The sequence below is a fragment of the Poecile atricapillus genome, chromosome 2 (genome assembly GCF_030490865.1).
Source record: "Poecile atricapillus isolate bPoeAtr1 chromosome 2, bPoeAtr1.hap1, whole genome shotgun sequence".
Taxonomy (NCBI): domain Eukaryota; kingdom Metazoa; phylum Chordata; class Aves; order Passeriformes; family Paridae; genus Poecile; species Poecile atricapillus.
The window spans coordinates 154,181,874-154,207,766 of record NC_081250.1 but is presented as its reverse complement, the minus strand read 5'-3'; the positions used below and the strand labels follow the sequence as shown (position 1 = coordinate 154,207,766).

Genomic DNA, 25,893 nt, shown 5'->3' with positions numbered 1-25,893 from the left:
ACCTGCACAGGGGATCCTGCCCCACCATCCCCAGTGACGGTCCTTGGGGACCTGCCCAGGGATGGTGTGGGCTGGCTGGGAAGAGGGACAGCCTCCCTGTGTACCACCACCACTACGGGAGACCCACAGCCCAGTACCTCCTCTGCCTTCTGCTGCAGCAGCGCTGCCTCCTGCTTCAGCTTCTCCTTCTCCTTCTCCAGGTCAGCGATGGCCCTCCGCAGCTTTTCTGCGTCCTCATCGCTCTGGTGCCGCTGGATCTCCAGGGTGTGCACCATCGTCATCTTCTCCTGTGTGGCCAGCTCAGTCTCATGCAGCCTCTCACTGATCTCCTCCGCCTGCTTCTTGAACCGCTTGGCTTCCTCCTCAGCCTTGGCCTGGGCCATGCTCATCTCGGCCACTTGCAGCTTGAGGCGCTCAGCCTCAGCTGTGATGTCCAGCTGCCGCCGGCGCTCGGCCTCCAGTGTCTTCTGGAAGCCTTCGGTCTCCTCAGCCAGGCGCTGCTGCATTTGCTCCTTGTCCTCCTGCAGCTTCTTGGCATGTTCCTGCGCCAGATCCTTCTGCTTCTGCAGCATTTCAGCCTCAGCCCGCAGCCGCGTGGCCTCCTGCACCGCCTGCATCTTCTCCTTCAGCATCTTCTCCGCCAGCGCCCGCTGCTGCGCCAGGTCGTCCTCAGCCAGCTGCCGCATGCGGGCGGCCTCCTGCGCCTCCACGCTCAGCCGGGCCACCTCCTCTGCCACCTGCTTCATCTTCTCTGCCTCCTCCGCCAGGAACTTCTGCGTGTTGTCCTTGTCCTTGAGGATCAGCGCCTTGTTCTCCTCCTCAATGCGGCTTTTCAGCTTGGCCAGCTCCTCCATCTGCACCCGGACCTTGAAGAGCTCCTCCTCCACTTGGGCCTTCTGCCGGACGGCGTCTGTCACCTCCTCCTTCAGCCTCTGCAGCTCCTCGTCCAGGATGCCCTTCTGGTGGTCTGTCTCATCCAGCTGCAACTTCACCTTGGTCAGCTCCTGCTCCACCTGCGCCTTCTGCCGTAGCGTCTGCTCGGCAAACTTCTTGTGCTTCTCCATCTCGGCATCGGCCAGTTGTTTCTGCCGCAGGGCCGCCTGCTCTGCCTGCGCCCGTTTCGCGGCCTCCAGCTCGGCCTCCTTGCGCAGCTTCTCCGCATCCGCCTGTGCCTGCGCCTTGGCCTGCGCCTCCTCCTCTGCCCGCTGCTTCAGCCGCTCAGCCTCCTCCACGCGCTGCCGGGACAAGCTGGCGTCCTGCTCGGCCTTGCCACGGGCAAACTCGGCCTCCTCAGCCGCCCGCCGGGCCCGCTCGGCCTCCTCGCGCAGCCGGTCCAGGAGGCTCTGCTCCTGCTGGCGCGTCTGCAGCAGCTCCTGCTCCTTCTGCTGCACGGCAGCCAGGTGCGCCTTCTCCTCCGCCGCAATCCGCTTCTGCGCCGCCTCCCGTGCCAGCTGGATCTGCCGCTCTGACTCCTTCTCCGCCAGTTCCTTCTGTCGCCGCGCCTCCTCCACCATGGCCCGCAGCCGCTCCACCTCCTCCAGGGCCAGCCGCCGCTGCCGCCCGGCCTCCTCCTCGGCCGCCAGGATGGCCTGCACCTTCTCTTCAGCCTCACGCCGCCGGCCCTCCTCCTCCAGCGCCAGCGCCCGCTGCCGCTCAGCCTCCCGCTCTGCCTGCTCCCGGCTGCGCTGCACCTCCTCCGCCTCCCCGCGGATGCGGTTCAGCTCCCGCTCCAGCTCGCTCTTGCCAGCTGAGGCCTTCTCGAAGCTGGCCTTGAGGGCACGGATCTCCTCCTCCACCTGCCGCCGCTGCCGCAGCGTATCCTCCACGAGCCCCTTCTGCCTCTCCAGCTCGCTCTCTGAGGAGCGCTTCAGCAGGGCAATCTTCTCCTCAATGTCCTGCTTGTGTTGGGCCGCCTGCTCCTCCAGCAGCTTGCGCTGGTAGGCCTCATCCTCCGCCAGCCGCCGCAGCCGCTCGTTCTCGGCCTCCTTCTCCTTCAGCGCGATCTCTGCCTCCGCCTTCAGCCGTGAGGCCTCGTTGATGGCCGCCAGCTTCTCCTTCAGGATGCGCTCGGCCTCGGCCCGTTGCCGGCTGGCCTCGTCCTCTGCCAGCTGCCGCTGCCGCTTGGCCTCCTCGGAGAGGGCGCGCAGGCGGGCGGCCTCCTCGGCCAGCTCCCGCAGCTTGTTGGCCTCCGCCTCCAGCCGCTGCTTGGACTTCTCACTGCTGGAGCGCGATTCCTCCTCCGTCTTGGCCTTGCTCTCCAGCAGGACCTCCATTTCTGCCCGCAGCTTGGCCAGTTCCTCCTCCAGCTCTTTCCTCCTCTGGATGGCCTCATTTACCTCCCCCTTCAGCCGTGAGAGCTCTTCCTCCAGGAGCAGGCGCTGCTGCTCCCCGTTCTCCATCTCCGCCTTCAGCCGGATCAGCTCCTGCTCCGCCACCAGCTTCTGCTGGGCTGTGCCCTCTGCCAGCTCCCGCTGCTTTTCCAGCTCTTCCTCCGCGAGCTCCTTCTGCCGCAGGGCGGCCTCCTCTGCCTTGGCGCGCTTGCGGGCCTCGCGCTCTGCATCCTCCTTCTGCTTCTCGGCCTCCTCCTGCGCCAGCGACTTCTTGTGGGCCACCTCTTCGGCCTGCAACCGCAGGCGCAGCGCCTCGTTGGCCTTCTGCCGCCAGCGCTCCAGCTCCTTCTCAGCCTCCTCCCGTGAGTGCTCGGCCTCCAGCTGCTGCCTCTTCAGCCGCTCAGCCTCCTCCTGCAGCTGGGCCACCACGTCATGCTCCTGCTGCAGCGACAGCTCCAGCTGCGCTGTCTTCTCGGCGAAAGAGAGCCTCTTGCTCTGCAGCTCGGCCTCAGCGCTGCGCTGGGCCACCTCCTGGGCCACCTGGATCTGCCGGTCCTTCTCAGCCTCTGCCTGCCGCATGCGCCGCTCAGCCTCCTCTGCCTGCAGCCGCAGCTGCTCCAGGTCCGCCACTGCCTTCTGCTTCTCCCGCGCCGCTTCGCGCTCGGCCTGCACCTTGCGCTTCAGCTCCTCCTCCGCCTCCCGCTTCTTCTGGCTCTCCTCCTTCACCTGCCGGCGCAGGCGCTCGGCTTCCTCCTGCGCCTGCCGCTTCTGCCGCTCGGCCTCTTCGGCGCGTGCCCGCAGCTCCTGCAGCTCTGTCTCCGCGCTCTCCCGCTGCTTCTCGGTGCTCTCCAGCTGCAGGCGGATGAGGCGGATCTCCTCCTCCACTTTCTTGCGGTTGTACTCGGCCTCCTCGATCAGCTTCACCTTGGACTTGATCTGGTGGTCCGAGTTCTGCCGCAGCTGCATCAGCTCCTGCTGGATGTTCTGCTTCTGCTGCTCGGCATCCACGGCCACCACCTCCCGCCGGGTGACCTCCTCCTGCATGCGGAGCTGCAGCTCCCGCGCCTCCGCCTCCGCCTGTGCCTTGGCTTTGGCGTGGGCCTCGGCCAGCTGCCGCTGCTTCTCCAGCTGTGCCTCCACCTCCGCCAGCCGCTTCCTCTCCTCCTCTTTCAGCTTCTCGGCGGCTTTCTGGAGGGGAAAGAGGGTGCAGGGGACAGAGAGGGGAGAGAGAGACAAATCACAAGGGATGCGATCGCGCCGTGGATTCGATGCTGGCCCAGCCACGCACTGCCGAGACAGCGGAGGGGTGGCAGATGTGCGTGGAATGGCTTCGGCCCCCGGGCCACCGCACGAGCCGGTGACGCCGGCTTCCAGAAGATGTGTGGCACAACAGGGGACACACGACAGCACAGCCAGACAGGCAACAGGAGCCAGACAGCAGCACGGGAAGCCACGTTCCAGAGAGAAGGGACAGAGAGCGAGCGGAGCCCAAGCGATGAAGACGATGCGAGCAGCGTGCACATCACCACCGTGGCTGCCCCTGCGAGGGGGCTGGCACAGACAGCCCCTGCCGTGGGGAAACGAGAGAGACGGCCGGAGCACCGGGAGCAGAACAGAGGGGAGCGGTGCGAGGGCGGCGCCGGCAGAGCCTTCCCTGCCGGGAAAGCCTCAACAGGAGAGAGCAGTTCAGCTGGTTCAAACCCGTCCCAGCCCTCTCCAGACGGCCGGGAGCGGGCTCTGCCAAAGGGCCAACGCAGCTGGCGCCTGGCTCGGGGCCGTGCCGCGGCACGCGCGCCACATGCACCGTGAGCGAGGCAGCCGCGCGCTCGGCGGGGCGGGCAGCGCATGCAGGGGAGCCGGACCCACAGCGGACCCCTGGTCCCGGCGCAGATGTAGAGGAGGGCGAGGAGAGGGCGGTGAGCCGTGGGGGAGGCGGAGGGTGCCGCGGGGAGAAGGCATGCGCAGAGTGAGTACCTGGTGCACGGCTGCCAGAGTCATCCTGGTTTTTTACCCTCCATTAGATCCCCACCAACACAAATATTCCCCAAGAAAAAGCACGGGCAAAGCGGCTCCAAGGGCAGAAACCAAGAGTTAGAGAGGTTACCCCGCGCCAGACCCCGCGGGCCAGCGCCCGGCACAGCAGCATGCGCAGGCAGGTGCTGACTGCACGACGTGTATCTGGGAAGTGCCTCCTACCACCAGTCACACCAGAGCCCCGGTGCCCAGAGCCAGCTTGGCCCGGAGACTCGCTGTACACAGAGCCAGCAGCCTCGCTCCCAGGAGCCCAGCAGGGAGCAGGAGCTCGGGGCTGTGGGCCAGTGTTACTGAGAGGGCCAGAGTCATGGCCAGTGTTAGTGATGGGGCTGGAGCCATGGCCACGGGCCACTGTTAGTGATTGGGCTGGAGCCACGGCCATGGGCCAGTGTTAGTGATTGGGCTGGAGCCACAGCCATGGGCCACTATTAGTGATGGGCTGGGGCTGAAGCCACAGCCATGGGCCAGTGTTAGTGATGGGGCTGGAGCCACAGCCATGGGCCAGTGTTAGTGATGGGGCTGGAGCCACGGCCATGGGCCACTGTTAGTGATAGGGCTGGAGCCACGGCCATGGGCTACTGTCAGTGATGGGGCTGGAGCCACGGCCACGGGCCAGTGTTAGTGATGGGCTGGAGCCACGGCCATGGGCCACTGTTAGTGATGGGGCTGGAGCCACGGCCATGGGCTACTGTCAGTGATGGGGCTGGAGCCACGGCCATGGGCCACTGTTAGTGATGGGGCTGGAGCCACGGCCATGGGCTGGCGTTAGTGGTGGGGCCAGAGTCAGGCCATGAGCCACGGTCAGTGATAGGGCTGGAGTCATGGCCGCGGGCTGGCGTTAGTGATGGGACCAGAGACCCCCTGAAGTGCGTTCCTTTCGGTTATAGAGCCGGCCATGCCACCCTGCACCGCTCCCTACCTCCTCGTCCTCCAGCCGCCGCAGGGTCTCGGTGATGAACTTGATGTACTGGGTGGTGAGCGTGGTCAGCTCACTGTACTGCGTCCGCAGGTCCACGTACTGTGGGGACAGTGGGTCAGCAGGAGAGACGGGAGCTTGCCCGCGGCCCGCCGGTACCCCAGCAATGATGGGGCTGCACGGAGGCAAAACCACACTCCACACCCCCAAGTCCACCCCTGCAGTGAGCAGCCACGCCCCAGGAGCTGCAGGACATCCCAGGCCAGCAGAGACCCCCCCTCACCTCCTGGATGATGCTGTCAGATGCTGACTGCACTTTGGGCTTCTTGGCCGGCGATGCCACCGGCTCCACCTGCGCCTTGAAGCTCACCAGCTGCAGCTCATAGTCCTGATGAGGAGAGAGTGATCAAAGCTCTGCGACCTGGGACGAGCCCCCTGGCCACGGTGCTGTGACCCCACCCCTGCAGGACACGGTGCTGCCCCCTCAGCCCCCCGGGCAGTGGGCACACCTTGATGGCGTCGATGTATTGCTTGGCGTAGCGCTGGCACTCCTCCACCTTCTCCTTGTGCTGCTCGCACTCCTCCAGCAGTTTCTGGGGAGACATGTGGGGGTGAGCCCAGGCCCCCCACGGCCACCCAGGAGCACACCTCACCCCAGGGATGGCCAAGAGCATGCCCTGCCATGGCTGGGAATGGCCAGGAGCACCCCTCCCTCTGCTGCAGCCAAAAATGGTGAGGGGTACCCCCCATCCCACTGGGGATGGCTGACAGCACCCTCCACGTGCCACGGCCAGGGATGGTCCCCACCCTCCTGCAGCCACCCAAGAGCAGCAGTCAGTGTGCCAGGACTGGAGACAGCCGGGCACTCCCCTCACTCTGCCACAGACAGAGATGGGCAGGGGCACCCTGCACTCTGCTGGGGATGGCCAGGTGAACCCCTTACCACGTCACAGCCACGGGACACTCCTCGTGCCGCTGGGGAATGCCCTGGAGCACCCCTCGCCCCACTGAGGATGGCCAAGCCCACCCCTGGCCCTGCTGGAGCCCCCCTTGCCAGCCCTACCTTCTCCTGCAGCAGCTGCTCGCGCACGGCCTGGCTGTCGGTGATGGGCACGGCCTGGATGGCCTCCTGGCGCTGCCGGGCGTCGCGGATCCACTGGCGCAGCGCGTCGCAGCTCTGCCGGTAGTAGCGCAGCTGGCGGCCCAGCTGGTCCAGCTCGCGCTGCCGCAGGTCAGCCTGGCCCAGCACGGCCTGCCAGCGCTCCAGCAGCTGCTGCACGCGCTCCCGGTACCGCTCCAGGTCCACGTCCCGCTCGCTGTGGCCGCGGACCATCCGCTCGTTGACGTCCTTGGCCTTGCCGAGGTCGGTCTCCAGCGTGCTGAAGAAGGGCTGGTGGCCCTCGGCCTGCGCCCGCAGCCGCTGCGGCAGACGGGCACCGGTCAGGGTCGCACGGTGTCCCCAGCCACCCCCCGGCTCCCCGTGGCACCCCCAGAACCCCCGGTACCTTCAGCTCAGCCTTGCTGGCCTCCAGCTCAGCCAGGTCAGCCGGCACTGCCTGCACGTCCTTCAGCTGCTCCTCGTACTTGCGGAGCAGCTCCTCCGCCCCCTGCGTGCTCCGGATCACCAGCCCGATGGTCTTCAGCCTGCGGCACAGGGACGGGATCAGCAGGAGCAGGAATGGGATCAGCAGGAGCAGGAATGGGACGGGATCAGCAGGAGCAGGAATGGGACGGGATCAGCAGGAGCAGGAATGGGATGGGATCAGCAGGAGCAGGAATGGGATCAGCAGGAGCAGGAACGGGACGGGATCAGCAGGAGCAGGAATGGGATGGGATCAGCAGGAGCAGGAATGGGACGGGATCAGCAGGAGCAGGAACGGGACGGGATCAGCAGGAGCAGGAATGGGATGGGATCAGCAGGAGCAGGAATGGGATGGGATCAGCAGGAGCAGGGATGGGATGGGATCAGCAGGAGCAGGAATGGGACGGGATCAGCAGGAGCAGGAATGGGACGGGATCAGCAGGAGCAGGAATGGGACGGGATCAGCAGGAGCAGGAATGGGATGGGATCAGCAGGAGCAGGAATGGGATCAGCAGGAGCAGGAATGGGATGGGATCAGCAGGAGCAGGAATGGGACGGGATCAGCAGGAGCAGGAATGGGATCAGCAGGAGCAGGAATGGGATGGGATCAGCAGGAGCAGGGATGGGATCAGCAGGAGCAGGAATGGGATCAGCAGGAGCAGGAATGGGATGGGATCAGCAGGAGCAGGAATGGGACAGGATCAGCAGGAGCAGGAATGGGACGGGATCAGCAGGAGCAGGAATGGGATCAGCAGGAGCAGGAATGGGATGGGATCAGCAGGAGCAGGAATGGGACGGGATCAGCAGGAGCAGGAATGGGACGGGATCAGCAGGAGCAGAATGGGACAGGATCAGCAGGAGCAGGAATGGGATCAGCAGGAGCAGGAATGGGATGGGATCAGCAGGAGCAGGAATGGGATGGGATCAGCAGGAGCAGGAATGGGACGGGATCAGCAGGAGCAGGAATGGGACGGGATCAGCAGGAGCAGGAATGGGATGGGATCAGCAGGAGCAGGAATGGGACGGGATCAGCAGGAGCAGGAATGGGATGGGATCAGCAGGAGCAGGAATGGGATGGGATCAGCAGGAGCAGAATGGGACGGGATCAGCAGGAGCAGGAATGGGACGGGATCAGCAGGAGTAGGAATGGGATGGGATCAGCAGGAGCAGGAATGGGATGGGATCAGCAGGAGCAGGAATGGGACGGGAGCAGCAGGAGGAGGAATGGGACGGGATCAGCAGGAGCAGGAATGGGATCAGCAGGAGCAGAATGGGACAGGATCAGCAGGAGCAGGAATGGGATCAGCAGGAGCAGGAATGGGACGGGATCAGCAGGAGCAGGAATGGGACGGGATCAGCAGGAGCAGGAATGGGATCAGCAGGAGCAGGAATGGGATCAGCAGGAGCAGGAATGGGACGGGAGCAGCAGGAGCAGAATGGGATGGGATCAGCAGGAGCAGGAACGGGACGGGATCAGCAGGAGCAGGAATGGGACGGGATCAGCAGGAGCAGGAATGGGACGGGATCAGCAGGAGCAGGAATGGGACGGGATCAGCAGGAGCAGGAATGGGATGGGATCAGCAGGAGCAGGAATGGGACGGGATCAGCAGGAGCAGGAATGGGATGGGATCAGCAGGAGCAGGAATGGGACGGGATCAGCAGGAGCAGGAATGGAATGGGATCAGCAGGAGCAGGAATGGGATGGGATCAGCAGGAACAGGAATGGGATGGGATCAGCAGGAGCAGGAATGGGACGGGATCAGCAGGAGGAGGAATGGGATGGGATCAGCAGGAGCAGAATGGGACGGGATCAGCAGGAGCAGGAACGGGACGGGATCAGCAGGAGCAGGAATGGGATCAGCAGGAGCAGGAATGGGACGGGATCAGCAGGAGCAGGAATGGGACGGGATCAGCAGGAGCAGGAATGGGACGGGATCAGCAGGAGCAGAATGGGACGGGATCAGCAGGAGCAGGAATGGGACGGGATCAGCAGGAGCAGGAATGGGAGCAGCAGGAGCAGGAACGGGACGGGATCAGCAGGAGCAGGAATGGGACGGGATCAGCAGGAGCAGGAATGGGACGGGATCAGCAGGAGCAGGAATGGGATCAGCAGGAGCAGGAATGGGACGGGATCAGCAGGAGCAGGAATGGGACGGGATCAGCAGGAGCAGGAATGGGATCAGCAGGAGCAGGAATGGGACGGGATCAGCAGGAGCAGGAATGGGATCAGCAGGAGCAGGAATGGGATGGGATCAGCAGGAGCAGAATGGGATGGGATCAGCAGGAGCAGAATGGGATGGGATCAGCAGGAACAGGAACGGGACCGGATCAGCAGGAGCAGGAATGGGATCAGCAGGAGCAGGAATGGGATGGGATCAGCAGGAGCAGGAATGGGACAGGATCAGCAGGAGCAGGAATGGGATGGGATCAGCAGGAGCAGGAATGGGACAGGATCAGCAGGAGCAGGAACGGGATGGGAGCAGCAGGAGCAGGAATGGGATGGGAGCAGCAGGAGCAGGAATGGGATGGGAGCAGCAGGAGTAGGAATGGGACGGGATCAGCAGGAGCAGGAATGGGATCAGCAGGAGCAGGAATGGGATGGGATCAGCAGGAGCAGGAATGGGACGGGATCAGCAGGAGCAGGAATGGGATGGGATCAGCAGGAGCAGGAATGGGACGGGATCAGCAGGAGCAGGAACGGGACGGGATCAGCAGGAGCAGGAACGGGACAGGATCAGCAGGAGCAGGAATGGGATGGGATCAGCAGGAGCAGGAATGGGATGGGATCAGCAGGAGTAGGAATGGGACGGGATCAGCAGGAGCAGGAATGGGATCAGCAGGAGCAGGAATGGGATCAGCAGGAGCAGGAATGGGATGGGATCAGCAGGAGCAGGAATGGGACGGGATCAGCAGGAGCAGGAATGGGATGGGATCAGCAGGAGCAGGGACGGGATCAGCAGGAGCAGGGACGGGATGGGAGCAGCAGGAGCAGGAATGGGACGGGATCAGCAGGAGCAGGAACGGGATCAGCAGGATCAGAACGGGACAGGATCAGCAGGAGCAGGAATGGGAGCGGGACAGCTCAGCAAGAGCAGTACCGCAGACCCAGGAGGGAAGGAAAAGGGGAAGGGAAAAAAAGGGAAAAGAGAAACAAGAGGAAGAAAAGAGAAAGAAAAGGAGAAGGGAAAAAAAAGGGAGAAGAGAAACAAGAGGAAGAAAAGAGAAAGAAAAGGAGAAGGGAAAAAAAAGGGAAAAGAGAAACAAGAGGAAGAAGAGAAAAGAGAAAGAAAAGGGGAAGGGAAAAAAAAGGGAAAAGAAAAACAGGAGGAAGAAGAGAAAAGGGAAGGAAAAGGGGAAAAGGGGAAAAAAAGGGAAAAGAGAAACAAGAGGAAGAAGAAAAAAGAGAATGAAAAAGGGAAAAGGGAAAAAAAGGAAAATATAAACAAAAGGAAGAAGAGAAAAGGGAAGGAAAAGGAGAAGGGAAAAAAAAGGGAAAAGAGAAACAGGAGGAAGAAGAGAAAAGGGAAAGAAAAAGGGAAGGGAAAAAAAAGGGAAAAGAGAAACAAGAGGAAGAAGAGAAAAGACAAAGAAAAGGGGAAAAGAGAAAAAAGGGAAAAGAGAAACAAAAGGAAGAAAAGAGAAAGAAAAGGGGAAAAGGGAAAAAAGGGAAAAGAGAAACAAGAGGAAGATGAAAACAGAGAAAGAAAGGGAAGGGAAAAAAAAGGGAAAAGAGGAAAAAGAGGAAGAAGAGAAAAGAGAAAGAAAAGTGGAAGGGAAAAAAAAGGGAAAAGAGAAACAAGAGGAAGAAGAGAAAAGAGAAAGAAAAGGGGAAAAGGGAAATAAGGGAAAAGAGAAACAAAAGGAAGAAGAGAAAAGGGAAGGGAAAGTGGGAGAAAAAGGGGAAAAGAGAAACAAGAGGAAAAAGAGAAAAGGGAAGGAAAAAAGAAGGGAAAAGAGAAACAAGAGGAAAAAAAGAGAAAGGGGAAAAGGGAAATAAGGGAAAAGAGAAACAGGAGGAAGAAAAGGGAAGGAAAAGAAAGGGAATGGCATGCTGGCTCTCCCCAGACTCCCCACGGCCTCCCAGCTGCCCGGGCTCCCCAGGCACTGAGGATTCTCTTTGTGACGGTGCCAGGGCTCACTCACTTCTCCAGGTAGATGCTGGACAGGCTGTACACCTGCTCCATCTTCCGCAGGGTGACCTCCAGCTCCGAGCGCAGCACTGGGGCTGAGCCCGCCTGCTCCGGCTGCGACAGCACCTGCTCCGTCTTCTCGCTGACTTTGGCCAGGTTCTTCTGGATGCCCTCCAGCTCCAGGTGTGTTTGCTGCAGGGAAGGAGTGAGTCCCTCAGTCCCTGCTGGCTGCAGGTCAGGAACAACCCCCGACCGAAAGCCCAGGAGCGGAGCAGGGGAAGGCTCTGCAGCCCCTCGGTGCAGGTGGACAGGGCAGGTTTAGGAGGGATCTTGGGAAAGCTCCTCCTGGAAAGGTCTGTCCAGCCCTGGTGCAGCTGCCCAGGCCAGGGTGGAGTGCCACCCCTGCTGAGGTTCTGCAGCCATGTGGATGCGGCACTTGGGGACGGGGTCAGGGGTGGCCTTGGCAGTGCTGGGGGACAGGGGGGACTCCATGGGCTCTGAGGGCTTTTCCAACCCAAACCATGCCCCAGGCCCGTGCTGGCCCTGTGACGGGCACGCTGCACAGGTGTCACCCACCTGCTGCTCAGCCTGGCGCTGGGCGCACTCGCGCAGGGCGTCGGCCTCCAGGGGCAGGCGCAGGCGATGCACGGTGCGGCTCTCGCAGCTCTCCAGCTGCAGCCGGATGTCCTTCAGCTGCGAGATGTAGCTCTTGCACAGAGACTCGTCCTGCTCTCCTGCGGGGACGGGGGGACGGCTCAGTGCCCTGGGACACCGTGGGGACACCAGCATGGCCCTGGGTACACCCGGGGCACCCACAGGAGGAAGAGGGGACACGGAAATGACACCCTTGGAAACCGTGGGGACGACACGGGGACCCACGGCAGGGAGGGGGGACACAGGGATGGCTCAGCACCCCGGGACACCCCCAGAGCCAGTGTGAGGAGCAGGGAAACTGGGACAGCTCAGCACCACGGCGATACCCCAGGACACCACGGGGACCTGAGGATGCTCAGCACCTGGGGACACCCCGGGGACACCCCGGGGACACCCTGGGGACACCCACCCTTCAGAGAAGGCAGAGAGGGGACGCCCACCTTTCTCCTGGCTACGCAGCAGCAGCTCGTATTTGTGAGTGCAGGCGTTGTAGTCGCGCTCCACCTGCAGCCGGTCGTCGGGCTGGAAGCTCTGGGCGTCCTGGCTGTCCCGCAGGAACTCCTGGTAGTGGTTCTCCAGGCTGCACAGCACCTGGCGCACCTCCTCGGCCGGCAGCGTGCGGAACTGGGGGGGGCACGGCCACGTCAGCCCCCGTTGGGACCCCCTGGGACCCCTGCGCCACACCGGGACCCCCAGGAACTCACCGTGACGTGCGTCCAGGACTGGATCTGCTGGATGTCCCGGGTCAGGCACTGCCAGGCGCGGAGGCTGCGCAGGTCCTGGTGCAGCTGCTGCCACAGCCCCAGCAGCTGCTGGTGGGTGGTCTCCAGCCTGTGGGGACGTGGAGTCAGAGCAGGGACACGGGGGAGCCCCCGGCGGGGCGCAGGGTCACCGTCCCCACCTGTGCACGGCGTCCAGAGCCTCCTTGTTGGGGGGCGGCAGGAGGAAGCAGACGGAGGGGACGACGGCCTCGCTGCCGCCGGCGCTCAGCACCCGCCACTGCTGCGGCTGCGCGTGGTTCAGCAGGGCACAGGTGTCGTTCTTGTGCACCGTCACCTGCGGGGTGCACAGGGGGTCAGGGTGGGCTGCCTCGAGCCCATCTGTGCCTCTCCCGCGTTCCCCAGTGTCGCCCCATATTCCACTATGGGCCTGGGGTGGTCTCAGTCTGGGTGGGGGGCCCCTTGTGTCCCCCCCTGTGTCCCCTCCATGGGGCTGGGGCTGTGTGAGAGAAGGGTGGGAGGTCCCCCACATGTCCCCCAGGGTGGTGTCAGACCAGAGGGGGGTCCCTCCATGGGTCTGGGGCTGTGTGAGAGAAGGGTGAGAGGTCCCCCATGTGTCCCCTTGTCCGCCAGAGTGGTGTCAGACCAGAGGGGGTCCCTCCTATGTCCCCCCATGGGGCTGGGGCTGTGTGAGAGAAGGGTGGGAGGTCCCCCACATAATCCCTTGTCTCCCAGGGTGGTGTCAGACCAGAGGGGGGTCCCTCCTGTGTCCCCCCATGGGGCTGGGGCTGTGTGAGAGAAGGGTGAGAGGTCCCTCACATCTCCCTTTGTCCCCCAGAGTGGTGTCAGACCAGAGGGGGGGTCCCTCCTGTGTCCCCCCCATGGGGCTGGGGCAGCATCAGCCACCGTGCCGGACCCACCACGTCTCCCCACATTGCCCCACATCCCCCCACGGCCTCCCCAGGGGAACCAACCCTGATCCAACCCTCGTGTCCCCCCTCACCTCCATCTGCTTGTAGTCGCAGACGGCCTGGATGGGGGGGCGGCCCGGCAGGGGCGTCGCGGGGCTGCGCGGCTTCAGCTGCACGATGGTCCTGGCACGGCGGGAGAGACCCCCCAGCTGCGCCCCCAGCTCGGCCAGCTGCTCCTTCTGCTCCTGTGGGGGCAGGTTTGGGGCACCTCAGCATTTGGGGTGTCCCACGGCCTTGAGGGGCATCAGGATTTTAGGGAGGTACCAGTTTTCTTGAGAGAGCTCAGAAATATCAGGAGCTCTTGGGATTCTTGGAGGGGGGGGAGGTCCCAGGAGTTTGGGGAGGGGTCAGTAAATATGAGACAGGGGGGTCACCCCGGTCTGTTGCAGCAGTGGACGTGTTGGGGTGGCACCCCATCTCAGGGGCTGCTGTGGGACTCTGATTTTGGGGGTCACCCTGGGGGCTGCAGGGGGCTGACACCTCAGAGCTGCCAGGAGCTGGGGTCACCCTGCAGGGGGAGTCAGCCCGGGGTTGCCACGGGTCTGGGGTCACCCTGGAGGTGTCACCCTGCAGGGGAGTCAGCCCGGGGTTTCCATGGGGCTGGGGTCACCCTGGAGGTGTCACCCTGCAGGGGGGGGTCAGCCTGGGGTTGCCACGGGGCTGGGGTCACCCTGGAGGTGTCACCCTGCAGGGGGGGGTCAGCCCGGGGTTTCCATGGGTCTGGGGTCACCCTGGAGGTGTCACCCTGCAGGGGGGGTCAGCCTGGGGTTGCCACGGGGCTGGGGTCACCCTGGAGGTGTCACCCTGCAGGTCAGGGGGGGTCCACTCTGGCAGCCCCTCCTGGGCTTCCACGTGTCCGCACTACAAGGTCACGGTCACCCTGGAGATCTTGGGACGGTCCCCAGGGTCTGGGGGTCACTGCGGGGGTCCCCTCGGGGTCTGGGGGTCTTGCTGGGGGTCTCTGGGGTGCCCTCACCGCGAGGTCCTGCAGCAGGTCCTCCAGGCGCGTGGCCGTGGTGCCGCGGTCGCAGCTGAACTTGCGCCGCATCGTCTCCTCCGTCTTTCGCAGCAGCTCCTCGGCCTCCCGCACCTCGGCGAAGAACTGGGGGGCCGGGGGTCAGCTCTGGGGTCTCTCCCTCCCTCCCTCCCTCCCTCCCTCCTGCAGCCCCTCCCTGGCACCCCCGTACCTGGAAGTAGTTGGTGTTCTCCTTCAGGTGGGTCTCGATGCAGCAGCAGAGCTGGAGCATCCAGCTCCACTGGGTCTGCAGCGCTGCCAGGAACGCCTGGGGGGACAGGGGGGACACCGGGGCTGGCACCCAGGGCACCTGCACTGGCACAGGTGCCCACACTCGCGCCCTTACCTGACCTGAACTCACACCTGCACCCACACCTGCACCCACACCTGACCTGCACCCTCACCTGACCTGAACTCACACCTGCACCCACACCTCATCTGCACCCACACCTCACCTGCACCCACACCTGCACCTGACCTGAACTCACACCTGCACCCACACCTGACCTGCACCTGACCTGAATTCACACCTGCACCCACACCTGACCTGCACCCTCACCTGCACCCTCACCTGACCTGAACTCACACCTGCACCCACACCTCATCTGCATCCTCACCTGCACCCACACCTCACCTACACCCACACCTGTACCTGCACCCACACCTGCACCCACACCTGCACCCTCACCTGCACCCTCACCTGCACCTCGACAGGCAGCCACAGCAGTGACCCCCAGTGCCCACTGCACCCCACCAGTGACCCCCAGTGACCCCCAGTGCCCCACCAGTGACCCCCAGTGCCCAGACCCTCCTGAATGCCCTCCCCAGCCCACCAGGGCCCCCAGGTGCCCCTCACGTTCTCCCAGCCCCTCCAGTTCCCAAGATCACTGAGACCCCCAGGCTCCCTCCGGATTCCCCACGCCCTCCCGGATCCCCCGGCTGCCCCCCAGCCTCCCGCGTGCCCCCCATCTGCCCCCAGCCCCACGCCCACCTCCAGCGTCTGCGCCCCGGGGTGCTCCTCACGCAGCAGCCGCTCCCCCGAGGTCCGCAGCTCCTGGATCCGCCGCTCCCGCAGCTCCAGCTCCCGCATCAGCGCCTGGGGCGGGGTCAGAGCTCACAGGTGTGCACAGGTGGGGCGGGGCAGAGCTCACAGGTGTGCACAGGTGGGGCAGGGGCAGAGCTCACAGGTGTGCACAGGTGGGGCGGGGGCAGAGCTCACAGGTGTGCACAGGTGGGGTGAGGAGGGGGCAGAGCTCACAGGTGTGCACAGGTGAGGAGGGGGCAGAGCTCACAGGTGTGCACAGGTGAGGAGGGGGCAGAGCTCACAGGTGTGCACAGGTGGGGTGAGGAGGGGGCAGAGCTCACAGGTGTGCACAGCCGAGGTGAGGAGGGGGCAGAGCTCACAGGTGTGCACAGGTGGGGTGAGGAGGGGGCAGAGCTCACAGGTGTGCACAGGTGGGGCGGGGGCAGAGCTCACAGGTGTGCACAGGTGAGGAGGGGGGCAGAGCTCACAGGTGTGCACAGGTGAGGAGGGGGCAGAGCTCACAGGTGTGCACAGGTGAGGAGGGGTCAGAGCTCACAGGTGTGCACAGGTGGGGTGAGGAGGGGGCAGAGCTCACAGGTGTGCACAGGTGAGGAGGGGGCAGAGCTCACAGGTGTGCACAGGTGAGGAGGGGGCAGAGCTCACAGGTGTGCACAGGTGGGGCAGGGGCAGAGCTCACAGGTGTGCACAGGTGGGGCGGGGGCAGAGCTCACAGGTGTGCACAGGTGGGGCGGGGCAGAGCTCACAGGTGTGCACAGGTGGGGTGGGGGCAGAGCTCACAGGTGTGCACAGGTGAGGAGGGGTCAGAGCTCACAGGTGTGCACAGGTGAGGAGGGGTCAGAGCTCACATGTGTGCACAGGTGAGGAGGGGGGCAGAGCTCACAGGTGTGCACAGATGGGGCGGGGGCAGAGCTCACAGGTGTGCACACGTGAGGAGGGGGCAGGACTCACAGGTGTGCACAGGTGAGGAGGGGTCAGGGCTCTCACAGGTGTGCACAGGTGGGGTGGGGGCAGGGCTCACACAGGTGTGCACAGGTGAGGAGGGGTCAGAGCTCACAGGTGTGCACAGGTGCGGTGAGGAGGGGGCAGAGCTCACAGGTGTGCACAGGTGAGGAGGGGGCAGAGCTCACAGGTGTGCACAGGTGGGGCGGGGGCAGAGCTCACAGGTGTGCACAGGTGAGGAGGGGGCAGAGCTCACAGGTGTGCAGAGGTGGGGCGGGGTCAGAGCTCACAGCTGTGCACAGGTGAGGAGGGGGCAGAGCTCACAGGTGTGCACAGGTGAGGAGGGGGCAGAGCTCACAGGTGTGCACAGCCAGGGTGAGGAGGGGGCAGAGCTCACAGGTGTGCACAGGTGGGGTGAGGAGGGGTCAGAGCTCACAGGTGTGCACAGGTGAGGAGGGGGCAGAGCTCACAGGTGTGCACAGGTGAGGAGGGGGCAGAGCTCACAGGTGTGCACAGGTGGGGTGAGGAGGGGGCAGAGCTCACAGGTGTGCACAGGTGGGGCGGGGGCAGAGCTCACAGGTGTGCACAGGTGAGGAGGGGGCAGAGCTCACAGGTGTGCACAGGTGAGGAGGGGGCAGAGCTCACAGGTGTGCACAGGTGAGGAGGGGGCAGAGCTCACAGGTGTGCACAGGTGAGGAGGGGTCAGAGCTCACAGGTGTGCACAGCCCGGTGCGGGTGTGTGTTCATGGCTCTGTGCACCTGGAGCAGCTGTTCTCCGTGCCTGTGTGCCCACGTGCACATTTGTGCTCATTTCTGTGTCCATCCCTGCGTCCACACCCATGTCCATCCCCGTACCCATCCCTGTGTCCATCCCTGTGTCCATCCCTGTGTCCATCCCCATGTCCATCCCCGTACCCATCCCCGTGTCCATCCCTGTGTCCATCCCTGTGTCCATCCCCATGTCCATCCCCATACCCATCCCTGTGTCCACCCCTGTGTCCATCCCCGTGTCCATCCCTGTGTCCATCCCCATGTCCACACCCATCCCTGTGCCCGTGTCCATGCCCATCCCTGGGCTCTTGTCTGTGCTCATTTCTGTGTCCATCCCTGCGTCCACACCCATGTCCATCCCCGTGTCCATCCCCATGTCCATCCCCGTACCCATCCCTGTGTCCATCCCCGTGTCCATCCCCGTGTCCACACCCATCCCTGTGTCCATGTCTGTGTCCATCCCTGGGCTCTTGTCTGTGCTCATTTCTGTGTCCATCCCCCTGTCCAGCCCCGTGTCCATCCCCGTGTCCATCCCCGTACCCATCCCTGTGTCCATCCCCATGTCCATCCCCATGTCCATCCCCGTGTCCATCCCCATGTCCATCCCCTTGTCCATCCCCGTGTCCATCCCCATGTCCACACCCATCCCCGTGTCCATCCCCGTGTCCATCCCCGTACCCATCCCTGTGTCCATCCCTGTGTCCATCCCTGTGTCCATCCCCATGTCCACACCCATCCCTGTGCCCGTGTCCATGCCCATCCCTGGGCTCTTGTCTGTGCTCATTTCTGTGTCCATCCTTGCGTCCACACCCATGTCCATCCCCGTGTCCATCCCCATGTCCATCCCCGTACCCATCCCTGTGTCCATCCCTGTGTCCATCCCCGTGTCCATCCCCGTGTCCACACCCATCCCTGTGCCCGTGTCTGTGCTCATTTCTGTGTCCATCCCCGTGTCCATCCCCATGTCCACACCCATCCCTGTGCCCGTGTCCATGCCCATCCCTGGGCTCCTGTCTGTGCTCATTTCCGTGCCCATCCTCATGTCCATGCCCATCTCTGTGCCCATGTCCGTGCCCATCCCTGTGCCCGTGTCTGTGCTCATTTCTGTGCCCATCCCCGTGTCCATCCCCATCCCTGTGCCCATCCCCGTGCTCATTTCCATGTCCATCCCTGTGTCCATGTCCGTGCCCATCCCTAGGCTCCTGTCTGTGCCCATTCCTGTGTCTGTATCCATCCTCACGTCCATGTCCATCCCTGTGTCCATCCCTGTGTCCATCCCCATCCCTGTGCCCATCCCTGTGCTCGTTTCCATGTCCATCCCTGTGTCCATTTCCATCCTTGTGTCCATCCTCGTGTCCATCCCTGTGTCCATGTCCATGCCCATCCCTAGGCTCCTGTCTGTGCCCATTCCTGTGTCTGTATCCATCCTCACGTCCATGTCCATCCCTGTGTCCATCCCTGTGTCCATGTCCATCTTCGTGTCCATCCCCGTGTCCATCCCCCTGTCCATCCCCATGTCCATCCCCGTGTCCATCCCCCTGGCCATGTCCATGTCCATCCTCGTGTCCATCCCCATGTCCATCCCTGTGTCCATCCCTGTGTCCATGTCCATGTCCATCCCCGTGTCCATGTCCATCCTCGTGTCCATCCCCATGTCCATCCCCATGTCCATCCCCCTGTCCATGTCCATGTCCATCCTCGTGTCCATCACCCTGTCTGTGTCCATGTCCATCCTCCCGTCCATCCCTGTGTCCATCCCCCTGTCCATGTCCACCCCTGTGTCCATCCCCATGTCCATGTCCATCCCCGTGTCCACACCCATCCCTGTGTCCATCCCCGTGTCCATCCCCCTGCCCATGTCCATCCCCGTGTCCATGTCCATCCTCCCGTCCATCCCTGTGTCCATCCCCCTGTCCATCCCCCTGTCCATCCCCCTGTCCACACCCATCCCTGTGTCCATCCCCGTGTCCATCCCCCTGTCCATGTCCATCCCCGTGTCCATGTCCATCCTCCCATCCATCCCCCTGTCCATCCCCGTGTCCACACCCATCCCCATGTCCATCCCCATGTCCATCCCCATGTCCATCCCTGTGTCCATCCCCGTGTCCACACCCATCCCCGTGTCCATCCCCGTGTCCACACCCATCCCCGTGTCCATCCCCGTGTCCCCCCCGCCGTGCCCGTACCGAGTAACTCTCCTTCTTGGCAGCCATGGCGGGGTTGTTGTGGCTCCAGTCGAAGGCCACCTCCTCCTCCTCGCGCTCGCTCAGCCACAGCAGCTCTTTGGTGGCGCCGCTGACGAAGCCATGGAGGCTCTCCAGGTGCCGCAGCCGCGACTTGGAGGAGTTCTGGGGAGGCACAGGGGGGTGGCAGCTGTGTCCTGGCCCTGCACGGCCACAGCCCGCACCCTCATCCCCACCGAGCTGCCCCTCACACCCTCTGTCCCCCCTTATCCTCCTCCTCACTTCCCCTCGTGTCCTGCATCCTCCACACATCTCCCCTTCCTCCTCCTCCCCACTTCCCCTCATGTCCTGCATCCTCCACACATCTCCCCTTCCTCCTCCTCCTCACTTCCCCTCGTGTCCTGCATCCTCCACACATCTCCCCTTCCTCCCCACTTCCCCTCCGTGTTCTGCATCCTCCACACATCTTCCCTTATCCTCCTCCCCACAGCCCCCCGTGTCCTTCATCCTCCACACATCTCCCCTTCCTCCTCCTCATCTCCCCTCTGTGTCCTTCATCCTCCACACATCTCCCCTTCCTCCTCCTCATCTCCCCTCTGTGTCCTTCATCCTCCACACATCTCCCCTTCCTCCTCCTCCTCACTTCCCCTCATGTCCTGCATCCTCCACACATCTCCCCTTCCTCCTCCTCCCCACAGCCCCCCGTGTCCTGCATCCTCCACACATCTCCCCTTCCTCCCCAATTCCCCCATCTCCTGCATCCTCCACACATCTCCCCTTCCTCCTCCTCACTTCCCCTCATGTCCTGCATCCTCCACACGTCTCCCCTTCCTCCACCTCACTTCCCCCCGTGTCCTTCATCCTCCACACATCTCCCCTTCCTCCTCCTCATCTCCCCTCCGTGTCCTGCATCCTCCACACATCTCCCCTTCCTCCTCCTCCCCACCTCCCCTCCATCCTGCATCCTCCACACATCTCCCCTTCCTCATCCTCCCCACTTCCCCTCCGTGTCCTGCATCCTCCACACATCTCCCCTTCCTCCCCACTTCCCCCATCTCCTGCATCCTCCACACGTCTCCCCTTCCTCCACCTCACTTCCCCCCGTGTCCTTCATCCTCCACACATCTCCCCTTCCTCCTCCTCATCTCCCCTCCGTGTCCTTCATCCTCCACACATCTCCCCTTCCTCCTCCTCCCCACTTCCCCCCGTGTCCTTCATCCTCCACACATCTCCCCTTATCCTCCTCCTCACTCCCCCCATCTCCTGCATCCTCCACACATCTCCCCTTCCTCCTCCTCACTCCCCCCATCTCCTGCATCCTCCACACATCTCCCCTTCCTCCTCCTCCCCACTTCCCCTCCGTGTCCTTCATCCTCCACACATCTCCCCTTCCTCCTCCTCTCCACCTCCCCTCCGTGTCCTTCATCCTCCACACATCTCCCCTTCCTCCTCCTCCCCACTTCCCCTCCGTGTCCTTCATCCTCCACACATCTCCCCTTCCTCCTCCTCCCCACTTCCCCTCCGTGTCCTTCATCCTCCACACATCTCCCCTTCCTCCTCCTCCCCACCTCCCCCCCATCTCCTGCATCCTCCACACATCTCCCCTTCCTCCTCCTCACTTCCCCTCGTGTCCTGCATCCTCCACACATCTCCCCTTCCTCCTCCTCTCCATCTCCCCTCCGTGTCCTTCATCCTCCACACATCTCCCCTTCCTCCTCCTCCCCACTTCCCCCCATGTCCTGCATCCTCCACACATCTCCCCTTCCTCCTCCTCCCCACCTCCCCCATCTCCTGCATCCTCCACACATCTCCCCTTCCTCTCCACCTCCCCCCATCTCCTGCATCCTCCACACATCTCCCCCTTCCTCCTCCTCACTTCCCCTCGTGTCCTGCATCCTCCACACATCTCCCCTTCCTCCTCCTCCCCACTTCCCCCCGTGTCCTGCATCCTCCACACATCTCCCCTTCCTCCTCCTCATCTCCCCTCCGTGTCCTTCATCCTCCACACATCTCCCCTTCCTCCCCAATTCCCCCGTGTCCTTCATCCTCCACACATCTCCCCTTCCTCCTCCTCACTTCCCCTCATGTCCTGCATCCTCCACACATCTCCCCTTCCTCCTCCTCTCCACCTCCCCTCCGTGTCCTGCATCCTCCACACATCTCCCCTTCCTCCTCCTCATCTCCCCTCTGTGTCCTTCATCCTCCACACATCTCCCCTTCCTCCTCCTCCCCACTTCCCCTCCGTGTCCTTCATCCTCCACACATCTCCCCTTCCTCCTCCTCCCCACCCCCCCATCTCCTGCATCCTCCACACATCTCCCCTTCCTCCTCCTCTCCACCTCCCCCCATCTCCTGCATCCTCCACACATCTCCCCTTCCTCCTCCTCCTCCTCACTCCCCCATCTCCTGCATCCTCCACACATCTCCCCTTCCTCCTCCTCCCCACTTCCCCTCCATCCTGCATCCTCCACACATCTCCCCTTCCTCCTCCTCCCCACTTCCCCTCCATCCTGCATCCTCCACACATCTCCCCTTCCTCCTCCTCACCTCCCCCCCGTGTCCTGCATCCTCCACACATCTCCCCTTCCTCCTCCTCCCCACTTCCCCTCCATCCTGCATCCTCCACACATCTCCCCTTCCTCCTCCTCACCTCCCCCCCGTGTCCTGCATCCTCCACACATCTCCCCTTCCTCCTCCTCCCCACTTCCCCTCCGTGTCCTTCATCCTCCACACATCTCCCCTTCCTCCTCCTCACTTCCCCTCCGTGTCCTGCATCCTCCACACATCTCCCCTTCCTCCTCCCCACTTCCCCTCCGTGTCCTGCATCCTCCACACATCTCCCCTTCCTCCACCTCACTTCCCCTCATGTCCTGCATCCTCCACACATCTCCCCTTCCTCCTCCTCCCCACTTCCCCTCCGTGTCCTTCATCCTCCACACATCTCCCCTTCCTCCTCCTCACTTCCCCTCCGTGTCCTGCATCCTCCACACATCTCCCCTTCCTCCTCCTCACTTCCCCCATCTCCTGCATCCTCCACACATCTCCCCTTCCTCCTCCTCATCTCCCCTCCATGTCCTTCATCCTCCACACATCTCCCCTTCCTCCTCCTCCCCACTTCCTCCCCCGTGTTCTGCATCCTCCACACATCTCCCCTTCCTCCTCCTGCAGCCCCACTGCAGCCCCCACCTGTCCACCCCCACTGCAGCCCCACTGCAGCCCCCACTGCAGCCCCACTGCAGCCCCACTCCAGCCCCCACTGCAGCCCCGCTGCAGCCCCACTGCAGCCCCACTGCAGCCCCACTGCAGCCCTCACCAGCAGCTTGGCGTACTGCAGCTCCAGCTTGCCCAGGCACTCCCGGTAGGCGCCGCTGGGGCCGGGGGACAGCTGGCTCTGGGGGACACAGCGTCAGTGGCCGCCCCCCTGCCCCAGCTGCCCCCCGCCATGCAGGGAGGGGTCACACCAGGGGGGCTGCGGGGACCCTCGGGGCACGGTGCCCCCCACCCTCCCAGGGCACCCCAGACCCCAGAGGGGCTCCAGAGGGGGCTCCAGAGGGCTGTGGGGAGCGGGATGGGCGGCTCTCCCCAAACCAGCCCCCCCAGCGGGCTGTGCACTGCCCCAGGAGCAGAGGTGGGTGAGCCTGGGGGGCCTTGGGGACCCCCAGGAGCAGAGGTGGGTGAGCCCAGGGGGCCTTGGAGACCCCCAGGAGCAGAGGTGGGTGAGCCCGGGGGGCTTTGGGGACCCCCAGGGGCAGAGGTGGGTGAGCCCGGGGGCCTTGGGGACCCCCAGGAGCAGTGGTGGGTGAGCCCAAGGGGCTTTGGGGACCCCCAGGAGCAGAGGTGGGTGAGCCTGGGGGGCTTTGGGGACCCCCAGGAGCAGAGATGGGTGAGCCCGGGGGGCTTTGGAGACCCCCAGGAGCAGAGGTGTGTGAGCCCGGGGGGCTTTGGGGACCCCCAGGAGCAGAGGTGGGTGAGCCCAGGGGGATTTGGGGACCCCCAGGAGCAGAGGTGGGTGAGCCCAGGGGGCTTTGGGGACCCCCAGGAGCACAGGTGGGTGAGCCTGGGGGATTTGGGGACCCCCAGGAGCAGAGGTGGGTGAGCCCGAGGGGCTTTGGGGACCCCCAGGAGCAGAGGTGGGTGAGCCCAGGGGGCTTTGGGGACCCCCAGGAGCAGAGGTGGGTGAGCCCGGGGGGCCTTGGGGACCCCCAGGAGCAGAGGTGGGTGAGCCCGGGGGGCTTTGGGGACCCCCAGGAGCAGAGGTGGGTGAGCCCAGGGGGCTTTGGGGACCCCCAGGAGCAGAGGTGGGTGAGCCCGGGGGGCTTTGGGGACCCCCAGGAGCAGAGGTGGGTGAGCCCAAGGGGCTTTGGGGACCCCCAGGAGCAGAGGTGGGTGAGCCCGGGGGGCTTTGGGGACCCCCAGGAGCAGAGGTGGGTGAGCCCGGGGGGCTTTGGGGACCCCCAGGAGCAGAGGTGGGTGAGCCCGGGGGATTTGGGGACCCCCAGGAGCAGAGGTGGGTGAGCCCGGGGGGCTTTGGGGACCCCCAGGAGCAGAGGTGGGTGAGCCCGGGGGGCCTTGGGGACCCCCAGGAGCAGAGGTGGGTGAGCCCGGGGGGCCTTGGGGACCCCCAGGAGCAGAGGTGGGTGAGCCCGGGGGGCTTTGGAGACCCCCAGGAGCAGAGGTGGGTGAGCCTGGGGGGCTTTGGGGACCCCCAGGAGCAGAGGTGGGTGACCCCAGGGGGCTTTGGGGACCCCCAGAAGCAGAGGTGGGTGAGCCCGGGGGGCTTTGGGGACCCCCAGGAGCAGAGGTGGGTGAGCCCAGGGGGCTTTGGGGACCCCCAGGAGCAGAGGTGGGTGAGTCCAGGGGGCTTTGGGGACCCCCAGGGGCAGAGGTGGGTGAGCCCGGGGGGCTTTGGGGACCCCCAGGAGCAGAGGTGTGTGAGCCCGGGGGGCTTTGGGGACCCCCAGGAGCAAAGGTGGATGAGCCCGGGGGGCTTTGGGGACCCCCAGGAGCAGAGGTGGGTGAGCCCGGGGGGCTTTGGGGACCCCCAGGAGCAGAGATGGGTGAGCCTGGGGGATTTGGGGACCCCCAGGGGCAGAGGTGGGTGAGCCCGGGGGGCTTTGGGGACCCCCAGGAGCAGAGGTGGGTGAGCCCGGGGGGCTTTGGGGACCCCCAGGAGCAAAGGTGTGTGAGCCCGGGGGGCTTTGGGGACCCCCAGGAGCAGAGGTGGGTGAGCCTGGGGGCTTTGGGGACCCCCAGGAGCAGAGGTGTGTGAGCCCGGGGGGCTTTGGGGACCCCCAGGAGCAGAGATGGGTGAGCCCATGGGGCTTTGGGGACCCCCAGGAGCAGAGGTGGGTGAGCCTGGGGGATTTGGGGACCCCCAGGAACAGAGGTGGGTGAGGCCAGGGGGCTTTGGAGACCCCCAGGAGCAGAGGTGGGTGAGGCCAGGGGGCTTTGGGGACCCCCAGGGGCAGAGGTGGGTGAGCCCGGGGGGCTTTGGGGACCCCCAGGAGCAGAGGTGGGTGAGCCCAGGGGGGCTTTGGAGACCCCCAGGAGCAGAGGTGGGTGAGCCCGGGGGGCTTTGGGGACCCCCAGGAGCAGAGGTGGGTGAGCCCAGGGGGCCTTGGAGACCCCCAGGAGCAGAGGTGGGTGAGCCTGGGGGGCTTTGGGGACCCCCAGGAGCAGAAAGAGGGGCGGCCGTGGTGCTTCAGGGACCCTGAGGCACAGAAGAAAGCAGCCCCACAGGAAATGCTCAGCAGCAGGGGAGGGGACAGCACTGGGGGGGGACCCCTTGAAGCAGAGTGGGAACAGCCCCAGAGGACCCCCAGGACCCTGCAGGGTCACCCCCAGGAGCAGGGGGTCCCCAGCACCGGGGGTCTCACCTCATCGGCCCGTGCCCGCTCCACCTTGGCACGGAACTCCTCGATGGCGCGGTGCAGCCCGCGGTGGGCGCCCAGGTGGGTCTCCACGGTGGGCAGGTCCACGCCCCACTCGGCCGTGGCCACACGCCGCTGGTTCTCCTCCACCCAGGCCAGCAGCTCCTGCAGGTACCGCAGCGGGGCCTCGTCCGCCTCCGGCCTCCGCTGCGCCGATGTCACCGACACGGCTGTGACCGCTGGCACCGGCGCCCCCGACTTGAGCCGCAGGTTGTACTCGGTGCGGATGGACACCAGGCGCTCGTGCAGGTGGTACACGCTGCGGGGGGGAGGCGTCAGGGGGGGCTTGGGGACTCTGGGGACACGAGGAGCTTTGGGGTGTACGGCGGATGCAATGGGGTACAGTGAATGGGGGGTTTGGGGACATGGGAGGATTCAGGGACACGAGGAGCTTTGGGGACACGAGGAGCTTTGGGGACATGAGGAACTTTGGGGTGTACAGGGGTTGCAATGGGGTACAGCGAACAGGGGGGTTTGGGGACATGAGGAGCTTTGGGGTGTACAGGGTTTGCAATGGGGTACAGCGAACAGGGGGGTTTGGGGACATGGGAGGCTTTGGGGACAGTGAGGGTTTGGGGACACGAGGAGCTTTGGGGTGTACAGGGGCTGCAATGGGGTACAGCGAACAGGGGGGTTTGGGGACATGGGAGGCTTTGGGGACAGTGGGGGTTTGA

At 64.3% G+C, this 25,893-nt stretch overlaps 1 protein-coding gene and 1 long non-coding RNA gene across 2 annotated transcripts in view; both read right to left on the bottom strand.

Annotated features, from left to right (window-relative positions):
* The window catches only part of PLEC (plectin), an 86,135-nt gene that overhangs the window by 6,883 nt on the left and 53,359 nt on the right, over positions 1-25,893 (bottom strand). Inside the window, 18 exon segments of the mRNA XM_058832298.1 lie at positions 138-3,518; positions 5,284-5,382; positions 5,564-5,668; positions 5,790-5,873; positions 6,344-6,700; positions 6,786-6,924; positions 11,006-11,184; positions 11,569-11,726; positions 12,087-12,270; positions 12,351-12,477; positions 12,548-12,702; positions 13,369-13,521; positions 14,313-14,438; positions 14,524-14,619; positions 15,343-15,447; positions 19,293-19,454; positions 22,603-22,680; positions 25,166-25,478. Coding sequence (XP_058688281.1) covers positions 138-3,518; positions 5,284-5,382; positions 5,564-5,668; positions 5,790-5,873; positions 6,344-6,700; positions 6,786-6,924; positions 11,006-11,184; positions 11,569-11,726; positions 12,087-12,270; positions 12,351-12,477; positions 12,548-12,702; positions 13,369-13,521; positions 14,313-14,438; positions 14,524-14,619; positions 15,343-15,447; positions 19,293-19,454; positions 22,603-22,680; positions 25,166-25,478 — 6,001 coding nt within the window.
* Positions 14,637-14,976, bottom strand: LOC131576061 (uncharacterized). The gene is made up of 3 exons (XR_009276918.1): positions 14,905-14,976; positions 14,819-14,864; positions 14,637-14,726 (listed from the first exon to the last, which is right to left on the bottom strand). It is a non-coding gene; the product is annotated as an uncharacterized LOC131576061 (long non-coding RNA).